Below are 27,183 nucleotides of genomic sequence, written 5' to 3'. Positions count from 1 at the left end.
ATTTATACTGTTTTTATTAGTATTTAACTCTAACAAAGTTTTGGTGGTAACTACTGGGAATAAATATTCCCAGTAGTTACCACTAAACCGAGTTGGTGGTAACTACTGGGAATTTTTTTCCCAGTAGTTACCAGTGGTAAAAGGTGGGAAAAAAATTCCCAGTAGTTACCACTGGTAACAACTTGGTGGTAACTAGTGGGAATAACCCCTATTGTCTAGAACGAACTATACCAGAAATGTGTGAGCACATCAGTTATATTGACAACCATATTGTTAAAAAAACGTTTAGGTCAATGTGGTGAAGAGCGGTCGGATATACAATGTTTGGTTGGAAAGACCGACATAAGACATAAGGCAAGAACTCTAGTATTTGTTTACGTACTTCGCTCAGACGCAGTCAGAAAGAAAGAGCTTCGCTCCTTCTGCTTTACTGATCTTATATAAGTCGAGTATTGGTACAGTCGACGTCAAAGAGAAATTTACAGCCAAAGTAACAAAAAAATGTTTACACGACCTAAATGCTATGACAATAAAGTCGTGTAAATAATTTTTTGTAACGTTAGTCGTAAAGATCTCTTTGACGTCGACTGTACATACGCAAGAGTTAGAAGCGACGAAAGAGCATGTAGACGGTCTTACCTGATAGACGGTTTCCTCACATTGAACTTAATCCGAATTAAGAAAGTTAAGTTTTTATTTAAATTTTAAAGTGGATTAAATAACTCGTTTGAATGAGATTCGAGAATAATTTTGTGACTGATTCAAGATTCAAATAGCCCTCAAATCATGTTTGTTGATTGGCAAACAAATGATAACGTTGTATACGTGCCCACGATGAACCCGAGAGATTATTTGTGGGCACATTGTATACAGTTTACAAGGAAATAAATAAACGTGATTGTAAATAGTTTAGATATTTTAATATAATATTTTGGAAATAGCAAATCACGTGCTGTGCTCACACAGTTCTGCCAAAGAAAATACAATATTGTAACCAAATATTCATATATTGAATAACACATTTTGTACTATAGGCTATGACCAAGGATCGAAATAATTAGGCAAGCCATAGACAAAGTTTAACAAATCCTTACACTAAAACTAAATCGACAGCTATAGTACAATACAAGCAATAGTTTAAGCATGTTTTATACAAAAATAAAAATAGGTAATGTACAAAAAAAAGCTACAAAAATAAATATATTTGAACAAATAAAAATAATTTTTTAAGCGAAGTTGACATAAAATATTAAATTTCGCCTACTAAATGTTGTGTGTTGTGTTGTTTTTTTTACTAGAAATTTGCTTATATTATACTATAGGACGTAGACTAAATAAACATTTTACAAAACAGTTTTTTTTTCGGTATACTTAGTATGTGATTTGATTAAAACTTGGGCTAGTATTCTAATAGTCAGATAATTTACTTGTTTTATTATACTTACGCAGGTAATCTCGAACTATTGATTCCTAAATATATGTCGAAACAACGTTTATACTTTACAAATCGTCAATTCACTATCGTAAAATTTTAAGTAATGTGGATAATTCCGTCATAGGGTCTATTCCGTCCACGAGCGTATATTTCTTTGCTTATCAAACCTAGGAGAAAACCATCTGCTTTTGATTGCTGATAATAAAAGCAATCGCTACATTGTCGACGAAATTATCAATTTTGTTCGTGGTTCGAGAAAAACGCTAGTAGACGGAATAGTCCCTATGACGGAATTAGCCACATTGACCTTATAGTTAAAACTGAGTTACATTTTCAATTTATTACTTAATGGAGACGAATTTGCTAAAGTGTAACGAGTAACACAGTTTTGGAAAATTATTAGTTTTGTTGTAATACGAAGGTAAAATATAAAAATATATCAGAAATAAAAACATTCGACTAGTTTTGGTCTAAACATGACCCCTAATTCATTAAAGTCGCAATTGTATTTCAGTGTAGGATTACTTATATCAGGAGCCCGTTTCTCAAAAGCTTGTAACTTGTAATACAAGCGGATGTCACTTTTTGACAGCTTTTGTTAGAAAGGGACTTCCACTTGTATTACAAGTTACAAGCTTTTGAGAAACGGGCCCCAGTACGATGTAACGTTTTATGAGGTTAACTGTACTGTTAAAATCAAATTTTATACTTAGTACTGCTGATAAAAAAACCCTTAAAATATACTCACACTTTGTACTGAACCACTGTTTGTGGAGTATTATTTTAGATATATTTAAAACGTAAATTAAAAACCAAGCTGCTTAATGCAAGTTCATGATGGGAATATTTAGATTATTTAGTGCGTAAGCACTGGGCGAATAAGTTATTCATACAAAAAATAAATAAAGTTTGCTCTATGATCTTTTGACACCTAGAATATTAGGACTTAATAGGCCAGTACTTTGCGTCGAATAAAATATGTAAGGTCAAAACGAGTAAGTGTGTCTAACCATCAGATTTTTTATGCTAGTTCCCACATTTGCGACTAAACGCAAGTGCATGAACTCGCAATAAACACTAATCAATATGTAAACAGGCGCCAATGTGACGGTCAGCCACACTTATCTCTCAGCCAAACTTATCCCTATTGACCTTACCTAGAATTCTAGGACTTGATAGTCTTAGTACTTTGGGTCGATTAAAAATATCTAATAACCTATCAATCTCCGAATTTTGTTCCCCCAATTATACAGTTAGTAAATTTCAATTGATTATTTCCTAGAATAATTTATTTATTATTAGCAAAGATCCATTGATTGTGTAAGATGAGTAAAGTCTAAGAAAAATTCCTGCCTCGAATGTGACAGGGGATACATATGGCGCTGTACCGCTCCATACGATATGCGGTAGCTTTGGTTGCCAAAAGTTGTTGTTTGACAATTCAGTGACCACACAAAAAAAACCGGCCAAGTGCGAGTCGGACTCGCGCACGGAGGGTTCCGCACCATCAACAAAAAATAGAGCAAAACAAGCAAAAAAGCGGTCACCCATCCAAGTACTGACCCCGCACGACGTTGCTTAACTTCGGTCAAAAATCACGTTTGTTGTATGGGAGCCCCACTTAAATCTTTATTTTATTCTGTTTTTAGTATTTGTTGTTATAGCGGCAACAGAAATACATCATCTGTGAAAATTTCAACTGTCTAGCTATCACGGTTCGTGAGTGTATCTCTGGTGACAGACGGACGGACGGACAGCGGAGTCTTAGGGTCCCGTGTTTACCCTTTGGGTACGGAACCCTAAAAAGCACAGTACAGCGCCATCTGTTACAGCTGTCAAACAATGGTGCACATCTATTTCTTAGATTTGACCTCTCTATGACAATCAATAACTCTTTATTATTAGTAAACCCATCACAAATAACCAGTTAGGTTTATAATTAACGGTTTCAGGAAATAAATGACAATTAAAAATGTCACAAACTTTACATTAGGAAACCAATATTCAATTCAAAAGATAGGCGCCGTGCCAATGTATATAAGTTGTAAATTTTTAAGTAGATATAAAATTATAGTATAAATTAAGTTACACAAATCCAGCAGTACCTAGTTTAAATTAATATGCGCTAATTTACATCAATACATAAAGTGTCATTCTATGGAACTTGCTAACTATGTAAATTTACAAAAGCCACTAGTAAATTCTTATTTTTGGACAGTTTTAATATGGCGGTTTGTTTACATAGCAAGTTCCATAAAATGACACTTTACATAAATATACATACAATTGTTTTACTAATATATAATAGGTTCACCGCGTATTATCACCATTTGTTTAGGTCTGAAAAAGAAAAGAAAAGTCACATATTGGAGAGAGAACAGTATAAGTAAACTAGTTATGATTTGTGATTTGATTTCCAACTTTAACCGAGATTCATTAACAGTAAATGTCATTTACAGTTTACGAAAAAACATGTCCCGAGTTTCACAGCTAAAGTAGATGGCGCTATTGCCATCGCCATATTATGTTGTGTATAGTAACTAAATGGGGTTGGCCGGTCGAAGTATTTAGCAGATGGCGCCATCATAGCTTGCCCTGTCAGTCCCTAGAATTTAGTCATTTTTTTGTTTTTTTTAATGCCCTGAATGCCAGCCCTTTAAGCCAAATCTCATAGAAAAAGGGGCAAGCTATGGTGGCGCCATCTATGCAAACCTTTGACAGTTGCCAACCGCATTGTCAGACTTCAACTTTTGGTAACCGGAGTTACCGCGTTATGTACGAAGCTGTACATCGCGATCTACGTTTCTTTATCAAATTAGAAGAAGCAAACAGGATGACTCTTGTTTTGTTATCTTATTTATTTATATAGTTAGACCTTTGGCATTATTCATAAACGTCTGTCAAATTTAACAAGCCTTTAATAACTGTTTGTCTTTTTCTGTCCTTTGACATTTGTACTTGTTAGATAGAAACAAAATTTAACAAAGGTTTGATCAGTTTTACAAATTAGCGTGTCTATGTTTTACCCTTTGCACGAGTGCACGAAGATTGATATGGAGGTGTAGCCACGCGTGTCAGTTGACGTCTTTAGCGGTCAAAGGGTTAAAGAAAATAGTGGTACAATATGTGAACTCACCGCTACCACCAGGAGAAAAAGGGTGACTTGTGCTGGAAGCGCTGCTGGAACGAGTCGAAGAACCGCGAGGACGTTGACCCGCTTTTGGACCTGCAAACAACACATTAGTACATTGTAAAATTGTAATGATTGTATTAAAAAGTATACAAAAGCTCGTCAAGGCAGTTACTTGCTTTTGGTAGCTGTAGCTACCATCCATGACCCTAATTACCTAGGCAGTAGAGTTTGCTGAAAAATATTAAGTGAGTGGCTAGGGATGGGTTTTCAAATTTTTGAATCCACAGCAAAGCGATAAATTTCAGAATAGAATCTTGGGTGCAGTGAAGAATTCTAGTGTGGAATTTTGAGTGAAGTAAGAAATTAAAGCGTCACCATGAGAATATAATAACTATATCTATCTATCTATTTATCTGATACCTTAAAACGAGCAATTCTTGTTTATTTATTTATATATATATTTTGGGGATCACGGAAACGGCTCTAACGATTTCGATGAAATTTGCTATATGAGCGTTTTCCAAAAAAAGTGTACATTTCATTCATGTCTTCAAAATATTGACTTCTTGGGCTCATTTTACTCAGAATCATTTGTACATTCACGCCTCGTACATGAAAAAATGTGTCCAAAAAATTCCTTTCCAGATCGTCACATTCTTGTATGAATTTTTTATTTATTTGTATGAACGTGACGCACTGGAAAATTTTTTTTTCATACAAAATTTTGGGACACATTTTTTCATGTATGAGGCGTGAATGTGCAAATGATTCTGAGTAAAATGAGCCCAAGAAGTCAATATTTTGAAGACATGAATGAGATGTACACTTTTTTTGGAAAACGCTCATATGGGGGTTTTCAGAGCCGAAAAATCGATCTAGCTAGGTCTTATCTCTGGAGAAACGCGCATTTTTGAGTTTTTATATGTTTTCCGAGCGAAGCTCGGTCTCCCAGATATTATTACATTATTCAAGCTAGGGATTGATCGCATAGCTACAAAATTATATCAGCTTATTCTGATGATTGAAACTTAACCCCTGTAGTCTCACTGGTATAGATTTACCAGCCGAAAAACGACCTAGAAGTCATAAAATTAAAATCGAATTTTGATTGTCGTTTCAGACGTGATATTGCGTCCATTAAAACTCGAGCGGTTTAAACCTTTGACCGCTACGGCTATCGCGCGTCACATCATCGTGAACCTTATCGGAATGCACGAAGGTTGATATTGGGCTGTAGCCGCGCACGTCAGTTGATGTATATGGCGGTCAAAGCAAAAATTGTGTTAATATAGCCGGTCAAACAAGAAGCGCTGGTGGCCTAGCGGTAAGAGCGTGCGACTTGCAATCCGGAGGTCGCGGGTTCGAACCCCGGCTCGTACCAATGAGTTTTTCGGAACTTATGTACGAAATATCATTTGATATTTACCAGTCGCTTTTCGGTGAAGGAAAACATCGTGAGGAAACCGGACTAATCCCAATACGGGCCTAGTTTACCCTCTGGGTTGGAAGGTCAGATGGCAGTCGCTTTCGTAAAAACTAGTGCCCACGCCAATTACTGGGATTAGTTGCCAAGCCGACCCCAGGCTCCCATGAGCCGTGGCAAAATGCCGGGACAACGCGAGGAAGATGATGATAGCCGGTCAAACAAGTGTGTCAGTAGAAAAAGGCGCGAAATTCAAATTTTCTGGACCGACACTCAACGCGCTTACATTTTTAAATTTGCCCTTGTTTTCTACTGACGGAAATGGCTTGAGAGAGTATGTTACTTAGGGCATACTGAAAATTCCTGGACTGGCCACTTAGAAAAAATAAGTCGTCTCATATATCAGAATTCAGAAACTTTCAGTATGGTATTTCCTCCCGCGGACGCTCCGGCTGTGGAATGAGCTCCCTTCCGAGGTTTTCCCGAGGGTCTACAGTATGGGGTTCTTCAAATAAAAACCGGCTGTGCGAGTCGGACTCGCGCACGGAGGGTTCCGCACCATCAACAAAAAATAGAGCAAAACAAGCAAAAAAAAAAACCAAAAAAACGGTCACCCATCCAAGTTCTGACCCCGCCCGACGTTGCTTAACTTCGGTCAAAAATCACGTTTATTGTATGGGAGCCCCACTTAAATCTTTATTTTATTCTGTTTTTAGTATTTGCTGTTATAGCGGCAACAGAAATACATCATCTGTGAAAATTTCAACTGTCTAGCTATCACGGTTCGTGAGCTACAGCCTGGTGACAGACGGACGGACGGACGGACGGACGGACAGCGGAGTCTTAGTAATAGGGTCCCGTTTTTACCCTTTGGGTACGGAACCCTAAAAATAAGTCGTCTCATATATCAGAATCCAGAAACTTTCGGTATGGCCCACGTACCTCTCCACGATGACGGCGGGCATCTGCACCAGCTGCACGGGGCTCTTGTTGTCCTTGAGCGCCTGCGTGAGGTTGAGCACCTGCCCCCGCATCACCGACATCTGCCGCTCGAACAGGCCCTTGTCGAACCCTTTGTCCTGCTGTAACACACAATACAAGTATTACTATAACTTACCCTATGGTTCGTTTTTAGGGTTCCGTACCCAAAGGGTAAAAACGGGACCCTAGGTACGGAACCCTATTACTAAGACTCCGCTGTCCGTCCGTCCGTCTGTCACCAGGCTGTATCTCACGAACCGTGATAGCTAGACAGTTGAAATTTTCACAGATGATGTATTTCTGTTGCCGCTATAACAACAAATACTAAAAACAGAATAAAATAAAGATTTAAGTGGGGATACAACAAACGTGATTTTTGACCGAAGTTAAGCAACGTCGGGCGGGGTCAGTATTTGGATGGGTGACCGTTTTTTTGCTTGTTTTTTTTTTGTTTGTTTTGCTCTATTTTTTCTTGATGGTGCGGAACCCTCCGTGCGCGAGTCCGACTCGCACTTGGCCGGTTTTTTAACATTAGTAAAAAGGTAAGCGATCTTGACATGTATTTTAATTGAAAAACGCTTATTGAAAATCAGTAACTATTGTTTATGAAAGCTGAAGAATATTAAATGATCGTATTAGATTAATAATTGTTACATATTTCCGCGACTTATTTTTAAAACGTATTTTTCAATTAAAAGACACATCAAGATTGTTTACCTTTTTCTAAGGCTAAAAAAAAAAACTATAGTTGCAAACATAAATTTAGCCCAGATTGGACCCGGGGAGAAAAAAAAACCGGCCAAGTGCGAGTCGAATTCGCGTTCCAAGGGCTCCATACATTAAGTCCGATTCACACTTGACTGCACAGTTATTTAAATAGTTTATATGGAATTACTGTTATCATTTTTCGAGGTTAATATACTTACTTTGAATAATAAATTTAATTCATCACATAGTTCCTGGACGAAGTTCATGTCTGATAATAACGGAAGTACTAGCTCTCTGAAACAATAATACACTGTTTAAGTAAGGATGGTATTCAAAGCTTACTTAGTATTTAAATATAATTTTAACCCATTGAACGCCAGTATATAACGCGCCATCGTAAACCTTATTGGAATGCATGAAATTTAATATTTCACGTCTGTGGCGGTCAAACGGTTAAGGGGCCTACAGATTACCAGTTCGCCGGACTGACCACTATCAGTCAGTTGTTCGGAACTGTCACGTTTTGCGTTTAACTGACAGGCTGATATTGACATTGTGCGACTGGCTTCGGCTAAGGCGACAACCATAGGTGGGAACCACAGACTAGGAATCCTCTAGACGGAGTTTAGAGCAATTATTTCATGAAACCGATGCTGCCAAAAATACGGGGGTGCGGGGGGACGAGGTGAGCGAATCCCGTGCCGTGATTGGTCCGTTCAAAAACACGGACCAATCACGGCACGGGATTGACTCGAAGATGGAGTAAAACTACCGTATAAGTGGCAGAGGGGGTAGCGTTACTATGCTCAGTCTAGAGGATGTCTTGTCTGTGGTGGGAACGAAAGGTCCGATCGCTGTGTCTCGTTCCCACCTATGGTTGTCGCCTTAGCCGAAGCCAGTCGCGCAATGTCGTGGCCAGGCCGTTAAGCAGTTGGTGCGGCCGATCCTTTATCTAATCACAACTTTTTCTGCACGGTAGATGTTATAAATTTTGTATGCAATTTTTTTTAGTTTATAAATACAATAAAAGATAAAGATAGAAGATAGTTGTAAGTAGGCATAATTACAATGCGCTTATGAACGTCAAATAAAGCTAGGTAGACCGGCTCCAACCCTACACCTCTGCCCCGAGAAGATTGAAGATTTAAATAATAATGCAGTGCCCTGACAGGGTTTGTGGTAAAATTACTGATTTTTAGTTATAAGACCTATTGTGAACCCACAAAAGTAATAAATAAATGAATTTTGAATTACCTTATACCACTAAAAGTCCAGTATATTTAGCGATTAGAGAGTGAACTCACTTGGTCTCCTGCGAGAAAGGCAGCTTGGCCTGCGGCAGCCAGGCCCAGTGGTAGGGGTACGCTCGCCACGAGTCGGGGTGCTTGAACGGAAATGCCAGCCCATTGTCGATGGCCGCTATCGACACTTCCGGCGTCTGCCAATTCTGTAAGATCGAGAAAAAATAAAAAAAAACCTGGACAAGTGCGAGTCGGACTCGACCACCGAGGGTTCCGTACTTTATAGTATTAGTTGTTGTAGCGGCAACAGAATTACATCATCTGTGAAAATTTCAACTGTCTATCTATCACGGTTCATGAGTTCACTTTGTTCCAATTGAATACCTATCGTTTAAATTTTATTAACTGAAGTACCTAATACTATAGGACTTTGGGCCTTAGGAGTGTAGGAAAAAGATTTTTTGAACCTGTAGACACCAAACGTAGTGCGGCGTCACGGCAGACCTCGAAGGAGATGGCGCACGATCTTAACGTCTTTCGGAAAGATTGGCCTAATATTGCCAAAGAACGAGACGCGTGGAAGCACAGAATAAATAATATTACTAGGTACAGAAGACTCACTCTCTAACAAAACGCGTCTGTTACGATCAGCACAGATATGGCCGCTAGGTGGCGACAGCGCCACGCGCGGCTTATGGCTAGCCACCAAAATTGGTGTGGAACGGATGTACATTTAGCTACCTGTAGCAAAGCGACGTAATCGCGGAGTGAGCCACGCCTGGTGGAAGGTAGAGATAGGCCTTTGCCCAATAGTGGGACAACACAGGCTAAAAAAACCGGCCAAGTGCGAGTCGGACTCGCGCACGGAGGGTTCCGCACCATCAACAAAAAATAGAGCAAAACCAGCAAAAAAACGGTCACCCATCCAAGTACTGACCCCGCCCGACGTTGCTTAACTTCGGTCAAAAATCACGTTTGTTGTATGGGAGCCCCACTTAAATCTTTATTTTATTCTGTTTTTAGTATTTGTTGTTATAGCGGCAACAGATATACATCATCTGTGAAAATTTCAACTGTCTAGCTATCACGGTTCGTGAGATACAGCCTGGTGACAGACGGACGGACGGACGAACGGACAGCGGAGTCTTAGTAATAGGGTCCCGTTTTTACCCTTTGGGTACGGAACCCTAAAAATACCTTATGTTGTAGTTATGATCTTATGATGTAACTTACGCTCGGGTCGGTCATGTCGATATCCCCTCGCTGCGTGGGCTGCGGCGCGTCGTATTTGATCAACCAGTTATCGTTACCGCGATCCGTGTTCCTTATGATGTAGTCCAACACGACCAGCCGTTCGAACTGTAGCTGGAACCTGGAATTTAAGTAAATGGATTAATCAACTTTTTCTTGTCACACGTTGCTGTGGTTACGGTCTCCTGAGTCACTCTTAAAATTCTAGGTTTTTCGTATTTCAATGAACCAAACTTGCAATAAGACCTTTCCATAATGGGACATCTACTGAGCATGTTAGTAGAACATGGTACAGCAGTTCTTCTAACAATCTGTGATTGACTCCTCGCTGATGGGACAGAATAACAACAAGAAATAGTTGAGTCACTCAAATATAGATAGAGCAGTTTACATAACTGAAGCCAAGGGCCCTATATAAAAAAATAACTTACAATAGGGTACTTGACTGTATTCAAAACAAAATTATTTTACACCACACATACATACATACACTTATTTCCCAGAGGGGTAAGCAGAGACCACGTATTTCCACTTGCTACGGCTCTGACATACCTCTTTCGCTTCCGTCACTTTCATAACATTCATTAAACTTATTTTACACCATGCATGAAATAAAGCACCAGAAGATTAATAGAGAAACGTAGACAGCAGTTGTTCAGACGTGAGTTTCAAATATTTTAGTTACGTCTACTATAGTTCGTTTTTTTAGCATTAGAAAGAACTTGAAAGAAGGTAAGCGATTTTGACATGTCTATTAATTGAAAAACACTTTTTAAAAATCAATAACTATTACTTATGAAAGCAGAAGACTATAAAAGATCGTATTAGATTCATAATTGTTACATATTTACCATAACTTATTTTTAAAATGTGTTTTTCAATTAAAAGACACATCAAGATTGTTTACCAAGTTTCTAATGCTAAAAAAAACGAAGTATAGGTTTTGATGAGGTGTCTGGAACGTCTGTGACAGCACAGAGCAAAGGCGCCATTTCGACGTAACAAGAAACACTGACTTGGTCATGACGTGCTTGGGCGGCGGGTCCTGCTCGAAGCGCCGCAGCCAGTAGTCCGCGTCCTTGTAGCCCTCCACGAACAGCTGGAACGATCCCGCCTGCCAACATACAAACATGCTTTGTTAGGGTTCCGTACCCAAAGGGTCACAAACGGGACCCTATTACTAAGACTTCGCTGTCCGTCCGTCCGTCCGTATGTCACCAGGCTGTATCTCACGAACCGTGATAGCTAGACAGTTGAAATTTTCACAGATGATGTATTTCTGTTGCCGCTATAACAACAAATACTAAAAACAGAATAAAATAAACATTTAAGTGGGGCTCCCATACAACAAACGTGATTTTTGACCGAAGTTAAGCAACGTCGGGCGGGGTCAGTACTTGGATGGGTGACAGTTTTTTTGCTTGTTTTTTTTTTGCTTGTTTTGCTCTATTTTTTGTTGATGGTGCGGAACCCTCCGTGCGCGAGTCCGACTCGCACTTGGCCGGTTTTTTCTTATTTTTATCTTCAAAATATGACCGTAGTAGCTAGGAAAAAATCTATATTCTATATTTTTTTAAAGTTACCTCACTGCCCAATATAAACAACCTATTTAGGATAAGGTACTGTAACTATGTTGTTTTTACCTTTTTTATGATTACATATAGTATGTCAAGCCGGATATGTCAGTAGCAATGTAAAGCAAACTAAAGTATAGTATCCGTAGGAAACGAACAAAAAGCAGCAATGTACATCGAACAACGATGAAATGTAAACAAAACAGTTCCACAGATAAGATATAAATGACACGCGATTTTCGAACAACACAAACGTAGTGTTGCTAACCCGCGATTTTTCAATTTTTCTTTCTACTGACAAGAGCTTGACCAAGTATATGTACGCCCGCTTTTTGTAACCTATTTTTTTTTTGTTATAATAGGGCATTCACGCCTCCCTAGATGGTTTCAACCCACATGTTGAGTGCCGTGTGGTGCCGGCATCAGAAAAGAATAGCACCACCCCATCTCGTCCCGTGGGTGTCGTATAAGGCGACTAAGGGAAAACTGGCGACAGATATGCATATGAGCAAGGCTCGCCCGTATCCTTTTAGCGGGGTCCTTGTTCACAAGAGCTGTGCGCTCGCCACATCGAAAAAAAAAACTGCTTTGCTATACTGTAATTATAGTGTAAGCATTGACATGTAAAATGTGTTGTACCATTTTATCAATCAATAAATGAATAAATTATTAGAGTCTGTGCGGAAAGAGAAGAGTCGTGGAATGTATGGGGCCCAATACATTCCACGAGTCTTCTCTTTCCGCACAGACTGCACAATAGTTACCTTCGGCGGGAGGCCCATCCTGTTGAACCGCAGGTTGGGGAACTGCTCGGTGATGGCCCGCTTGAGCCGCGAGCGCTCCCGGTCTATCCGCAAGTAGTTAAACGTTTCCGACACCAGTTTCACCACCTGCGATTAATATCAAATATTTGGAATTAGATGGCAGCACAATAAGTAAAAAAAAAAGAAAAACCGGCCAAATGCGAGTCGGACTCGTGTTGTAAGGGTTCCGTACATTAAGTCTGACTCACGCTTGACTGCACATTTCTAATAGGTTTTCCTGTCATCTGTAGGTAAAGAACTATTTTGTGTATTTTGTTCAAAATTCTAAACCCAGTAGTTTCGGAGATAAAGGGGGGGATGGTCAGACAGACAGACACGCACGAGTGATCCTATAAGAGTTCCGTTTTTTCCTTTTGATGTACGGAACCCTAAAAAAGAGAATTTCTGATACAAGCTTTTATCGCCAACGGTAGTTTCCTTTCAAGCTTTCAATAGTCGCTGAGGCAATTCCAACAAACCCAAACGCGACGAGTATACGTTGCTTTGTCACATAATTCCTATGGCCACGTTCGGTATCCATTATCAGATCAGAAATATGGGACATAATTCTATATTTAAAAAACCCCGACAAAATATAACAGCTACTCAAATCCGCAGCTTAATTGGATCATCCGTTTTGGCGACAATTGGGAAAATTGATCCGTGTGAACAAATACTCAATCAGTCTCTCACCCTAAACGCATACATGCCGTCTCCTTTCGTCCGTCGCCAGTATAAAAATAACCAATAATACTAAATGGCGTTCTCAAGACTGAATAAATATTTAGTTATATCATTATTGTATAAAAAAAATTAAATCCATAAATATTATACACAATCGACTATTTATTTGCAATAAGCACGAACTGTGCATCTCCAAAAATATACAGAGACTAAAAATCTTCGTCACTACTTACATTAATCTGATTGAATCATAAAACAGGCACACGCAATATACGACTCTCTTCATTTTAAAATAGCATTCTAAATCGCCTGGACAGTATTCTTTGCACCAATGCTACCTATAAGTAATAACAGGTACGTCTGATCTGATTACAGCGGGCGCAGCATGGTTCCATTTTGATCGCTTGTCACTATGCCCGTCCCTTTTGCATTTACATACTTGCTAGAACGTGACAGGCATGGTGACAAGTGATAAAAATGCGACCGTGCTACCGCCGCAGCTATCAGTCACGTTAACCGATAAGCATTATAAACAATGCGCGTATCGATCTGTATCTCAGCGGTCGCGCGATTACTATGCAAGGATCGAATGCCGTGACGCAACGTATGCGTCCAAATTACTCAGCGCCAGACCCGGCAAGAAAGCCTTTCTGCGTATGGGAAGTAGGTACCCTAATAAAATAAAGCCTAATATAATGGATATAGGTGGCACTTTGGTCGACGTATAAAACGATTAAATTTAAAACCATGTACACAATATGTATTAGGGTCAATATGTAGTTGAGAATTTTAAAAACCTGACAATATAACGCGAGTTTGTACCTGCGGAATTGTACATTTTGATGTTAACTGTTAATTTAATAAGTGTGTGTACCTATTGCCATACGATAAATAAATAATTAGGGTCATACATATCAATTAGGTTCTCGTCTCTCCTATGGAGATACCCAAAGTTAAGAGCAATAAAACCAATTTTTTTCATTCAGCGCTTATTTGTATAAAGTGGTCCTTGGGTCGTATACAGATTTGCAAACAAAAATTGTACCTCCTGTTAGCTATATTGTCCAGAGAAGTGACAAAATTTAGTTTTAAATGTGTATATAACCCATCAAATTATTACTGGCTTCTAGTGAAGTCATCACTACATAGTACGCTCGCTACTAACAAAGTCGCTTCCCGCTGTCTGTCTGTCTGTATGTATACTTAGATCTTTAAAACTACGAAACGGATTTTGATGCGGTTTTTTTTTTGTAGATAGAGTGATTCCAGAGGAAGGTTTATGTATAACTTGTTAACCCGTGCGAAGCTGGGGCGGGTCGCTAGTGTGATATATGTTATAATGATAAACACAAGGCCAATCTGACGAAAGACCTGAATAATACAATACTCTTTATTGCACACCTCGCACAATTTACAATATATGTACAGAATCAAATAAATATTGAGCTTTGAAAATGTGTATGTCCGCATAAACAAACACGGCTGACCTAGTATCGTCTGGAAAGCCTGAGCTTACATGAAGGGAACGCGCTTAACAATAAACCGCAGGCGACGTGAGATACAGCTACAAAAATACCAGCTAGGCCACTTTACAAAGATATGATTCCGACATAAAAGTAATACAACAAACACGACCTATATCAATTTGAACACGAAAACCGTCGGTTCGGACCAGGTAAAAGTGGCAGTACAGTACCTACATGTATTGTATTAAAAGTGTATTTCAGAATGTTGTATCTTTTATCTATATGTACATACTTATACCATTTTAATTTATATTTGATGCACATGAGTTTACTATAGTATTTTTCAAACTCGATGGGTACGGTGACAGATATCATCTCAGTACAATTTTGCTAGTTTTGGCGCTTTTAGCTTACAAATTATATGGAGATGACATCTGTCAGCGTACCCATCGAGTACTATACAGTAGTTTTTTTTTCAAATAATTATTTTATCGTGCTTATACATTTACCATAAAAAAAACTTCAATATAAATATATAATATATGCGCAAAGTGACACTTCTGTTCCCTAAGAATGTCACGAGATTGTAACATAATCGGGTCAAATAGAGATTCCGTATCAAATAGAGTTGCGTGCCGGTAGTGTAGGTATTGAATTCCCCGGCGCCGACATCCATAACTTGTTTTGTTACACATTGCACACTTACCCTAATTTTTGGCACGATTTTCAGTCCAATCTTGGTGTCAACGAGACTCTCTGGCAGCCTCCGAAAGGTACCCCTGGTTGGGGATCGGTAAGGACCTCCAAAAGCAGCAGGGGTATCATAGCTGTGCATCCATTTCGTCCCCTTAATTTTCATGGGGTCTATAAGTTTATATAGTTCTTTTGTTTTTTATACCTTGAGTATGCCCACTTACCCTAGTTTTTGGCACAATTTTGAGTCCAATCTTGGTGTCGACGAGACTCGCGCCGGCCTCCGAGAGGTACCCCTGGTTGGGGATCAGGCAGGACCTGCCGAAGCAGCAGGGGCAGCACAGCTTGTGCATCCATTTCGTCCATTTTGGATTTAGCCGGCCGTAGGGCTCCTCGTCTTTTGGTTTGAATACGCCTATTATTTTCTGTAAGTAAAGATAAATAGGTTTAAGTATGTGGTCAAATGTGTGGCTACCAACCACTAGTTTGGCATTGACATAATCGCTATCGAGAACGTAACTTACTTTCTATGCATCTCGCTCGTACTCACATATTAGTGCAAGTGAGATGTATATGACACCGTAAGATTGTGAACCCGTTAGTTTATAATCTAACGTAGGTTAGGTTAGGTTAGATTATAATCTCTCTACCGTCAGTTTATAATGTAACTAGCGAGATTATAATATGACGAGTGTTTACAATTTTACGGTGACGTATATAAAGTAAATTACGTAGACGTTAGCGTATATGTGAGTTTTGACACTGTCAATGACTCATGGTACGGGTACTGTACGCATATGATGGCCGTTTTCGTCTACGTGACAGCGGTATCCGTCACTTTCTATCCCGCGGTGTTAAAAAGTGAGTTTTTTATCACGTGGATAAAGCCATCCATAATATGCCTGCTGGCGTAGGTTTCTTGTTAAAGTGGCACGAAGACAAATAATGTACCTATTCTAATGCCATTTAAGAATGGCATTAGAATAGGTACATTATTTGTCTTCGTTTGTTTTTTGGTTAAATTCGAGAATCGTAATAAAAGCCGTCTAATATTGAATCACGTTGAAAGGGATCGCCCACGCCGGGTTTAGTCGTGGGACGCACAGTTTACGATGCAAATTGTATGACAATAATGGCGACTTCTGCTGTGTTTTGTCCTTGATATATTTCTCGTATAATAATACGGCATTCTCCATGAAGCATTTTTCCATTACATATTTATTTCTGTTACTCCAGAACATTTAAAAGTATCATACCTACTCATGCGTCACAACATGACAGATATATTTGACTAGTAGGTATTGTATTAAACGAGATATAATAATGCGTGTTAAAAGCGTAAGATGACGTGTTTTGTTATGAATTATCAAAAGGGGTCGCGACACGATACCTCGATTCTTACGAGACTACTACGTAAACTATTTCTTCTTCTTTTTAGCCCTTTTCAATCTTTAAGATGTAGGCCTCCTTCAATTTTTGCCATTCTGTTCTATTTTGTGCTCTTTGCACCCATTTTGATCCAGCCGTTCTTTTGATGTCGTCATACCAACGCATTTTTGATTTTCCTTCTGGGCGTGCCACTCCCCACGGTCACCACTCTACCAGCCTCTTACACCACGAGCCGTCTTTACGGGCCACATGTCCAGCCCACTCCCTCTCCTATTTATAACTATTTATAAGTAGTATTATTGCTACCTATACCACGCTTGTGTACTTAAATTCAGAAAAAGGGGTGAAGTAGATACCTATGTCGTCAATGGCATTGACCTTAAAACTAGACAAAAAGGCAAAAGTAAGAATCAAGTAGGTAACTAACAGTTTATAAACTGAAATAAAGAAAAAGTGTACGAGGCCTCCAGTGCCCCAGGCTGGAATCGAACTAGCGCCCTCTGCTATCGCGGCAGGTGCTGTACCAATACAGGTACAGGCAATGCCGCGATACAAGCGAGGCGAGGTGTTCAAAATTACCTTGACACGCTCTTATGCTCTTAACAATAAAGTCGCGTCAAGATCATTTTGAACACCTCGCCCGCTTAGCAACTATTGCCGCTGACTGTACAAGGAACAGTTTGTTTCCGACACACCAAATAAGGGAACCATTCTCGAAGTTCCCTTAACCCCGCGTCGGAGCATTTATTTATCTACGCTCCAATTCAACGCGAATCTGGTATGGACCAGATCTGCATACTATGAATAAGAGCAGATTATATGTATGTAGGTATTCTACAGAATCTAAATGTGTTAACACATAAAAAATACCGGCCAAGAGCATGTCGGGTCATGCACAGTGTAGGGTTACTTATATCTATTCTATCCGTCGTCATAGTCAAATATGATCACATGATTTCTGGACGAGCCCTATTATTTGCGATAATTCAACAGCTCACCCAATCATGTACCAAATAGATTTAATTGAAAGTCTCTTTTATGTCGTCCGTGATTAATATATATTCCCATGCTAATTCGCAGCTTTCTAGTACTAACGAACCCTAAAATGTGTTGTATCTAATATCGTATTCGTAAAGCCGAGTTCGATCACGGTAACAGGAAAAGTGAACCGTATGTTGAAGGTTGTGCTTAGCTGTCTGAGACGTTACAGGGGTACTTAATAAATAATACCTACACAGTTCTAAAACTATACAAACAGTAATAAAACTAACATTTACCACTTTTTAACACCCGAAGCAAAAAGAGGGGTGTTATATGTTTGACGCCAATGTCTGTCCGTCTGTCTGTGGCATCGTAGCTCCCCACCAACAGATGGACCGATTTCGATGAGGTTTTTTTACGTTAAAGCGAGTTTTATGGCGGTGGTTCTTAGCTATGTTTGATAGAAATCGATCCAGTAGTTTGAAGAGTATCAGCAGCTCTTTTCCAAAATGATGTAGTACATATGTATTTGGCATAGTACGGATATTTTTGGGATAGGTATAGAGTAGGGGGTTTTAAAACTTTTAATATTGTTTATGGGTAATCTGGTACAAGTTAAATTCTTACCATTTCCTGGTGCTCGTTTCATGAGAGCTTGTAATACGCGCGGTAGTCTTTAATAAAAGAAAATAGGTTCTTTTTTTTCTCTGAAACTATTTTCAGTGCAACAGCCACAAGACAGATGAGACAACAAGCTTATTAATATGCAATACAAATTCATACCTAACGCAATTGAATCAAGACTACTCGGGACTACTGATTGATAATGATAACCGCTTGCCAAATAACCTTGAACTCTATCGCCATGACTATAACGTTGTTTTTTTTTTCGCGCAAATTAAGCAACCTAGATGCGATAGCCTTGTTGCGTTCATTTGTTTCATTAATCATTGTCAAGATGAACATTGATGGGCAATTTCAGCGAACTCTTAAAAATTACGCTGGAAATTGTGCTTTAGGTTTCCTAAGTAAGGTCGTTTTTCCAATTCAGAGTTTAACTTTGGTCACAGATTATATAATAGTTCTTACGAACAGATACTTATCTCTCAAAGAAAACGCAAATACCTACCGTTTTGATACCTACACAAAAATACAATGGAGTGACCTTCAACGAGCCGCTTCCCGCACCGTGCGCGCCGGCACAACGCTAGGGTTGCCGACGCTTAGAAATGATTTTACAAATAAGCAGGTACCTACTTAAACTATTATATTCTATAGAAGATACCTACCTAAAATATAAGTTTTAATATAATAAAGTTTATTGCAGTAAAAGACAGGTTCAAATACAATTAAAAAGACATACATACAGTCAGTCATACTTACAAACTAACTACTAACTAAACATTGCTGCCGCTCCTAGACGCTTCCGGTGCAAAAGTGCCCATAATACTCGCAGCATTGCCGCGCTGGATGGCTATGGATAGCCTCTGCACCAGAAACGACTCGGAGCGGGGGTCCTCCCCCTTCTGCCTAAGTCGACGGCCTATGTCGCGCACCATGTCTTTCGCGTCCGCCCCCCAGCAGCCCGCCGTTTCTACCGCGAAAGGGAGAAAAATGTACCCTGCTCCTAGGGGGGCATACTTTTGCCGCTTCACTGCAGCCTGAGACTCGGCCGCCGCTCCAGCCTTAATTCCAGCTCCAGCTTTTAATTGTCCAACTTGCATTAGAACTTCCCATATAAAATCATAGCGTACAATAACTATACATGAGTAAGATATGTTGCAATTAGTTGTTATGGTATCGCATGAACACCGATGTACCTGGTAATGTTTATCGCAAATAAAAGATTCTTATTCTTATAATATTCCATTTATGCGTTTTATTCCGACAAGTGACTGCGAAACATTTTAAAAGGTCATATCTCCCTGCAGTAACCGCAGTGTTTACGCCGTCTTATAAACTACTTATATTGAGAATGTCTATCTATACTGTACTATCCGAAGAGCAAAAATGGTTTTTTTTATTAATTTTGTTGTTTCTGCATCCATCGACACTACAAGCTGTGTTATTTGTTCGTGAAGAAGACATTTCTTTCGCACACAATTTGGCATATTCCAGCGCGCGGCGACGCGACGTGCATGCGTGACCGCGTGTGGCAACCTGGCAACCAACTGGCTTGCTTTTCTACCGTGAACGGGAACAGATTCGTAGGTATAAAACCGAGCTCGCGCGGAGAGTTGCATAGGCCTGCTTTGGTACACTATTTTTTACTGCACCTACTATGGCTACTATATTAAAATCTTTAATTCTAACCATTTATAATGAAGATTTTTGGCCCGTGTAAAAATGGCTCATTGAAAACAACAAAACAAAATTGTAACAGTTTAAAATAAAGTCTCAGACATATCGATGGCCGCGTGATTCAACCTCGTATCGTGAAATTTTGATACTTAAAACACGGAAAACAGGTATTTTAATATTTGGGCAAGTAATTATGTAGTTGGTTTATTAGGAAATACATTAAGAAATGATAATAGATGAAACACTTTGAAATTTAAAAGATTCTGTACGCGTTAGGGACATGACATTAATACCTGTGTTAAAAGAACTTCTAATATTTTAAAGTGTTCATAATAATCATAATACGATTCTAAAAAGCTCATTAGGTCTCATTTTAAAATTGGAGTTTCTTCTAATTAGGCTACCGGCGCCACTTAATGAACTAATATCTAATGAGCACTAAAATTAAGAAACCAGTTTGTTTAGTGGTTATTTAGTGGATAATTCAAAGGGATTAAAATATCTGAGCACTTTACCTATAAATCGAGTTAAAGACATACTTTTTTCAGGGTTCATTAGGGTTTTATTATGTTTTGGTTGTGACACCTTAATGGGGTCGCGAAATAATTTTTAATGACAAATGCGACACCATTATAGACATTGTTGATTAAAAAGTCACATATACTTACTCCACCAGGGTTCTTGACGAAATAGGAGCCGCTGGAACCCTGGTATATCCTCTCTGGGAAGATGTTGTTGTCAATGGCCACCTCCGCTTGCCATACCAGCTCACTGAACTGTGGGTCATCTGTCAACAATAATAGGAGTTTCAGATAGTAACAACACTTATGGAATAAGACCCTTATGCTTTAATCTAACTATCTATCTATTAAGCCCTTTTATTCTAAGTTAGAGTATGTCTCATAACTCACTGTGCCACTTGGCAAAGGCCTCCTCTAGCTCTTTACATTGGGGTCTGTCGTCGGCCACTCTTCTCCAGTTCGGGCCCGCTGTGAATATGAGTTCATCCTCCCATCTTGTTCGAGGTTTCCTCTGGCCCCGAGGCCTAATCTTACTATTTTCAATTTAATTTTTTACTTTTTTTTTGAGACCAGGAACCAGAGAAGAAAGATATTTACCTACCAAAATGTTTCTTTACATTTGCCTTACCTCTATGTACGATTGTTAGTTTACAAACACAAGTTCCTTGGACCTATGTTTCTTTTTTGTTTTCTTTGTAAAACATGTACCTAAATGAGTTTTATTTCCTCTGTTTTCTACAGAGCATAAAGCGATATAAAATAACTTTTATTACAGCTTTCAATCTTTATGATAACTTATAATACTTATATGTATCTCCTATTCTATTATTCAAATTTAAAAGTAGTTAGCACCACTTTGGACATCAGAAAAACAATATTGCAACCTGTTTAAAATCAAAATTAGTGCCACTCTTAATGAATACATTCATAATCATATTAAAGGGCTTTAATTAACTAAAACACATGAAACCATCTTATTGCCACACTCCTAATTATGAATGGCAATTATAAATGAGCTCGTTTTTAAGCAACACATTCTGTGAAACCTGTTTATCGGAGACCATTGAAATTAGCATGTTTATCTACAGCTGACTATTGGCAGGCGTGTCTCACTCCGCGATTTCCTCGCTTTGCTACAGGTAGCTAAAAGTACATCCGTTCGGCCCCAATTTTGGGGAAAGCCATAAGCCACGCGTGGCGCTGTCGCCACCTAGCGGCCATATCTGTGCTGTCGTAACAGACGCGTTTTGTTAGAGAGTGAGTCTTCTGTACTTAGTACTATGTATTATTTATTCTGTGCTATTGGGTGAATGTTGTTTCAATGGATTAACAAGTAGGTAACTAACATTGTTATTGCACCAATGCCATCCAACATATTTTAGTTTCAAGTTAGGTTCCCACTGGAAACCAATAGCTTGCTGTGGCAATGAGCTGACTAGAGATTCTGTTTGACATATCATTTGTGTTGTTTATTTATAGTACGATCAAATTAACTATACAGATTGTAATCTGTCTTTCTTTCTAAAATACAAAAGTAATGATTATAAAGAAAAAAGTAGCAGCGAAAATAAAAACAAATTTAAGTCAACCTGTGTTTAGAAGTAGGACTGTAGTAATTGCCATTTCAAAATCCAAACGCAAAGGGTTTTACTGAGTTGGAAAAGCAAACAACATATAATTCAGTAATTATAATAATGATCAGTTGATGAAATAAAAGACTGAAATGTGTAATTCAAGTTTATCAGAATATGGTCAATTTTGTATCAGAAAAAACAAGCTCAGAATATTAATGTAAGTAAGAGTTTGTACAAATAACATGAACTTAAATTATTTATTCAAGAAAAAACTCTTATATGTAAAAAAAAATTATATATGTAAGAAATCTGCAACGCAGGCTTCGTCCGATGGCTACAAATACAAATCAGCAACATGCTTCGTCCCAAACATACCAAGGATGATATCCGCAACAGGCTTCGTCATTATAAAATCTAAGTTAAACAATATAATATAATACATGAACTTTCACTTTGCACATTGTATTTAATTCACTTATTTGGTAACTTGTATAAGATTAGAATCATATGTATGTCAAAACTTGCAGTAAGATATTGTTTCAAAATATTATGAATCATGAAGTTTAAAATAAGTAGATTTAAACTAACAACAGAATGTAATTACTAATTAGCAACAGTATTCATGCAGTATCGTTCAAAGGTAGCATATGGCATAGTTTTTAAAGTAAACAAGTGCCAAAATGTGATGTTTTAAAATGAAAACATACACATTACTGAGATTTTAAAATTTTATTTGCTCACCACAGTGAAAAGGCTGATCCATGTTGAAGATTTTTTTTAAAACAAAGCGAAAACTGCAAAGACTATCTACAATTGTTACAGTTGGCTGAAAATTGACATTGTACTTTACCTTGTGGCTATATTCACTCAAGTTACCTGAGTAAACATTATTTTTCTAATGAATCTACAGTAGCATGAAGTTGAACACATAATTATGCAAAACTTAGTAGCAAAACAATGCCAAATTATTATCACCTTGTATTCAGGGATATGTACAGAAAACCAAGGTCAATTTTACTATCTATATGTCATTGATCATTGGATTATAAAATAAACAGTGTATGGAAGCCATACAAAGCTCACAGGGAAGTCGAGACAAGTATTTTTAGAAAAAAAAGAGCGTAATCGTTTTAAATTGAACATGATTACTTGCCGTATGTTCTGTGGGCACAAACTTAGGTTTTTGGTAAATAAATAGGCGGATACATGACTCAGTGACAATAGCACGTAATTACCTGGAAAATGGTTGTAGGACACTTCGAAGTCGCCACGGCCGCCCAGGAGCGGCTGCGACTCCCGGTTGACCCCCGGGGAATCCACGTTGCCCTCGAAACCGACCTCTGGCACTAAACAAATCTCCTCAGCACTGCTGGACAGAGATACCACGCCGTCATCCGGCAGCGTAATTGGATTGTGCGGCTTGTCGAAATCGAGGTTCAACAGAGTCTCTTCCGTACTCATGAGTAATGTTAAACAGCGATACTCTGCCGAGCCTCATTTAATTCGTCTTGTAAATTCTTTGTTCCACAATCATTTACACAAACACGACCACTTCATTCATTGTAGCTGAGCAGAGACTATAGAGCAGTGACAATTTGACAAATTCGCGACTGACAGATGACGAATTGGCATAGACTAATGTTTTTTTTTTAAATAGTGCAGTGAAGCGAATCGGTATTGAAGGTAATCGATATCAAATCGTTATAAATGTGACGTTTTTAACCAAAAGGTACCACTTTGTGGGTACCACATTGTCGGTTGTCGATAAGGTTGTATTGTATCAAACCATAGAAAGTATCAAACTCAGGAAATAGCGCCTTATTGACAACCGACAATTTGGTTGAAAATGGCACAGTTAAAATGTAATTTATATACTTGGTCAACCAGATCTTGACAGTAGAAAAAGGCGGCAAATTTGAAAAATGTATGCGCGAAGGGATATCGTCCCATAGAAAAATTGAATTTCGCGCCTTTTTTAACTGACAAGATTTGGTTGACCAGCTATACATTTAAACTCCTGCAGTTATATAAATTCGTCTTATTGAAATCGACAACATTGCCATTAATATAGTAACAGGCGAGTAGGAACATATTTATTAAAGAAATAGTTATTTGTACAACAACAGATCAGTTTGATATTTCTTCGAGTACTTATTTTGAGTCTCGTGCAAGCGAAAGATTCGTGAATCTAATTTAGAATCTTGAGCGTAGTAAGGGACTCAAAAGCGCACGAGATGTAAATAACTTTGATCTCGTGTAGTTCACAAAACTTTTCACCTCAGCAGTGAGAACATATTAGAGAACCCTAAAAATGTATTCCTTCTTCATCACTTACCTATTCACTCATGTTTTCTTAATCTTAAGATATACCAACAATTAAGTTTTCACCTCAGCAGCTCGAACAAGGGTAATACTTTGCTACTTAAAAACAGTGAGCAAAATGCCCTTGTTCGAGGTGAAAAATATGTATTAAGTACTTAATAAGATAAAAAAACGAATTGTACGTCTGAGAACGTTTACTATAAGAATACAACATGTGCTTTAAAACTTCGGAAGCCCGTGTTGATCGAAGCTTTAAAAACATAACATACCTATAAGGCCTCATACGCACGAGCGTTGAAAAAGCGCTTATGCGAATGTGGCCTAATTATAGAATAGGCGATATAAACGCTTTAACCTCTTTTTAAATAAGGCAGATACAGTCACCACACGGGATTGTTATGCCATTTAGGGTTCTTGCTAAATTGGAATTTCTATAGCGAAAGTATTGCCCAACCAATTTAGCTAGGACCCTAAATGGCGCAACAATTGCATAGCGTGATGGTACATACCTACACGTAATCGTAAAACTTACAATGTAAAAGATTCTATTCATGCTCGTCACAGGTCACATATAAGTAATTGGAATTTAAGATAAATTAAATGTAGAATGGAGACGGCGAATTCTAATGGCTGAGGGAATAGGTCTACCTTCATCCGTGGTGCTCTCTATAATCTCTCTATCAACTATCGGACGAATACTTAGTATCAAAGCCTTCAGAATTACCATAACCTTCGAATTCCTTTTCAAACGTTCCCTTGTCAGAATACCCTTGTTTCCCGTACACTCCTTTCTTCAATTTATGATGGATATGTCCTTTATTAAAACCAGCGCCTCCGCTCAGACTGTAACCGCGACCTTTAGCACCAACTTTGTTAATAGATCCCTTGGTTTCATCGTCTTCGTAAAACACTTTGTCTTTCTTGTACTCGTCTTTATGATGGACGCGGTGAAAGCCTCGAGCCTTGGTTCCTTTTCTGTAGGTCCTGTCTTCTTTTCCTTTAACGCTGACTGCTGCTGCGGCTGCCGCTTCAGCTAAGGCGTAAGCAGCGTCATCATCGTAGAATCCTTCGTCTTCCGCTCCTAATCCTTTGAAAAACTTTTTCAAATCAGTAACTTTCTTCTTCCCTTTAACGCCTTTGCTAACTTTATTGTTCTTTTCATATCCTTTTGTTTTCGCTGTAGTCTTTTTCTCATCCTCAGCGTCATCAAGAAGCTTCGAATAGTCGTCCAAATCTTCCTCCTCCACCTCGTATTTCAAATCATCCAGGTCAGTGTCAAGGTTGTCGAATCGTAAAATGCCTACACTCACCGGCGACGAATCCGCGAAGCAAAAAACTAATATCAATGGCAGAAATTTTCGCATTGTTACGTTTTTGTGTTGCGCAATTGAACTGGGTTGCGACACTGACATACATGATTGGAGGCGTCGTTTTATACTGATTTTAAGCCAAGGATGGTTTTTTCGTTAGATGGGCTTCTGGTTGCGGACGATTAGATCCGTAATCGATGTGGCGGTTGGATGCAGCGGTTTGGATCGGTCAAGGCCGCGTGTGATTATTTCTGTACGGTCATGCACATGCCTGCTCTAGCTTGGGGCAGTTGGAGAAGCATCTAGAATGGTTCCGTAGTACCTACTAGTCCTACTACAGACTTGAAATCAACTTATGGATAGGTAGGTAGTAGGTATTGCTATAGTTATATATCCATGCCGTGATCGGCAGCGGCGACCCTAGCTAATTCCAAGCGTGAGCTGTGCTGTGATATGGCCTAAAAATCTACTTAATGGCTCCTCTACAGCTACAGGATGGCCCAGCGCCGGCCACTCCAAGGGACGCATTTATGCATTAGAGGGAGCAAGTGATATTGCTATCTCATTCTACCGCATGGCTGCGTCCCTTGGTGTGGCCGGCGCTGGCCCATCGTGTAGAGGAGCCATAAGACAGCGAAACACGTCTCGTATGAATCTTGAACAGCCATCGCCGGGGAAGCACCTCATTATAGGATACCGCAACCATACCATCATGTTCCTCGCGTTGTCCCGGCATTTTGCCACGGCTAAGGGTAGCCTATAAGGGTCCGCTTGGCAACTAATCCCAAGATTTGGCGTAGGCACTACTTTTTACGAAAGCGACTGTCTCGGACTTTTCAACCCAGAGGGTAAACTTTGCTTTGCTTTTTGTGTTGCAATAAATGGTTTCTTATTCTTATTCTTAAACTATTAGGCCTTATTGGGATTAGTCCGGTTTCCTCTCGATGTTTTCCTTCACCGAAATGCGACTGGTAGGTAAATAACAAATGATATTTAGTAGGTACATTAAGTTCCGAAAAACTCATTGGTACGAGCCGGGGTTTGGACCCGCGACCTCTGGATTGCAAGTCGCTTTACGCTCTTACCGCTAGGCCACCAGCACTTTTTTACACCGCAACCATACCGTAACGTAACCATAAAAACACACTAGTACTTAACACCTAGTCCAAGTAGTTTGTTAATGATGTGACGAATCCTGCCTCGTGCAACCTGTTGCCCTGTTGCAGAGGGTGTGTTGGTGATTGGTGGCGAGACTTGCATTTGTCTCCTAACCTCAGGAAATTCAGGAATGTTTATTTGCTATATTTAAGCAACGCGCTCGTGGCTATGTCTTCCACTTTACATGAGGCTAGATGTGTTGTTTGCCACGGTCGTAGTATATCAAAACGAATAA

The 27,183-nt window shown here is 39.0% G+C and overlaps 2 protein-coding genes across 2 annotated transcripts; both read right to left on the bottom strand.

Moving 5' to 3' along the window:
• Positions 1 to 3,702: 3,702 nt before the first annotated feature.
• On the bottom strand, positions 3,703 to 23,779 carry LOC134657317 (phosphatidylinositol 4-kinase type 2-beta). Its single transcript, XM_063512913.1, has 11 exons — positions 23,394 to 23,779; positions 20,732 to 20,850; positions 15,617 to 15,817; positions 12,511 to 12,636; positions 11,189 to 11,286; positions 10,155 to 10,293; positions 8,985 to 9,127; positions 7,899 to 7,974; positions 6,934 to 7,073; positions 4,572 to 4,661; positions 3,703 to 3,775 (listed from the first exon to the last, which is right to left on the bottom strand). The coding sequence occupies exons 1-10, from the start codon at positions 23,617 to 23,619 to the stop codon at positions 4,574 to 4,576; spliced, it is 1,356 nt and encodes a 451-aa protein (XP_063368983.1). The 5' UTR covers positions 23,620 to 23,779; the 3' UTR covers positions 3,703 to 3,775; positions 4,572 to 4,573.
• Positions 23,780 to 25,160: 1,381 nt separating this feature from the next.
• On the bottom strand, positions 25,161 to 25,844 carry LOC134654917 (uncharacterized). Its single transcript, XM_063510363.1, has one exon. The coding sequence runs from the start codon at positions 25,842 to 25,844 to the stop codon at positions 25,161 to 25,163; it is 684 nt and encodes a 227-aa protein (XP_063366433.1).
• Between the last annotated feature and the right edge of the window lie 1,339 nt (positions 25,845 to 27,183).

This window comes from Cydia amplana, chromosome 1 (genome assembly GCF_948474715.1).
Source record: "Cydia amplana chromosome 1, ilCydAmpl1.1, whole genome shotgun sequence".
NCBI lineage: Eukaryota > Metazoa > Arthropoda > Insecta > Lepidoptera > Tortricidae > Cydia > Cydia amplana.
This window is presented reverse-complemented; position numbering and strand designations above follow the sequence as displayed.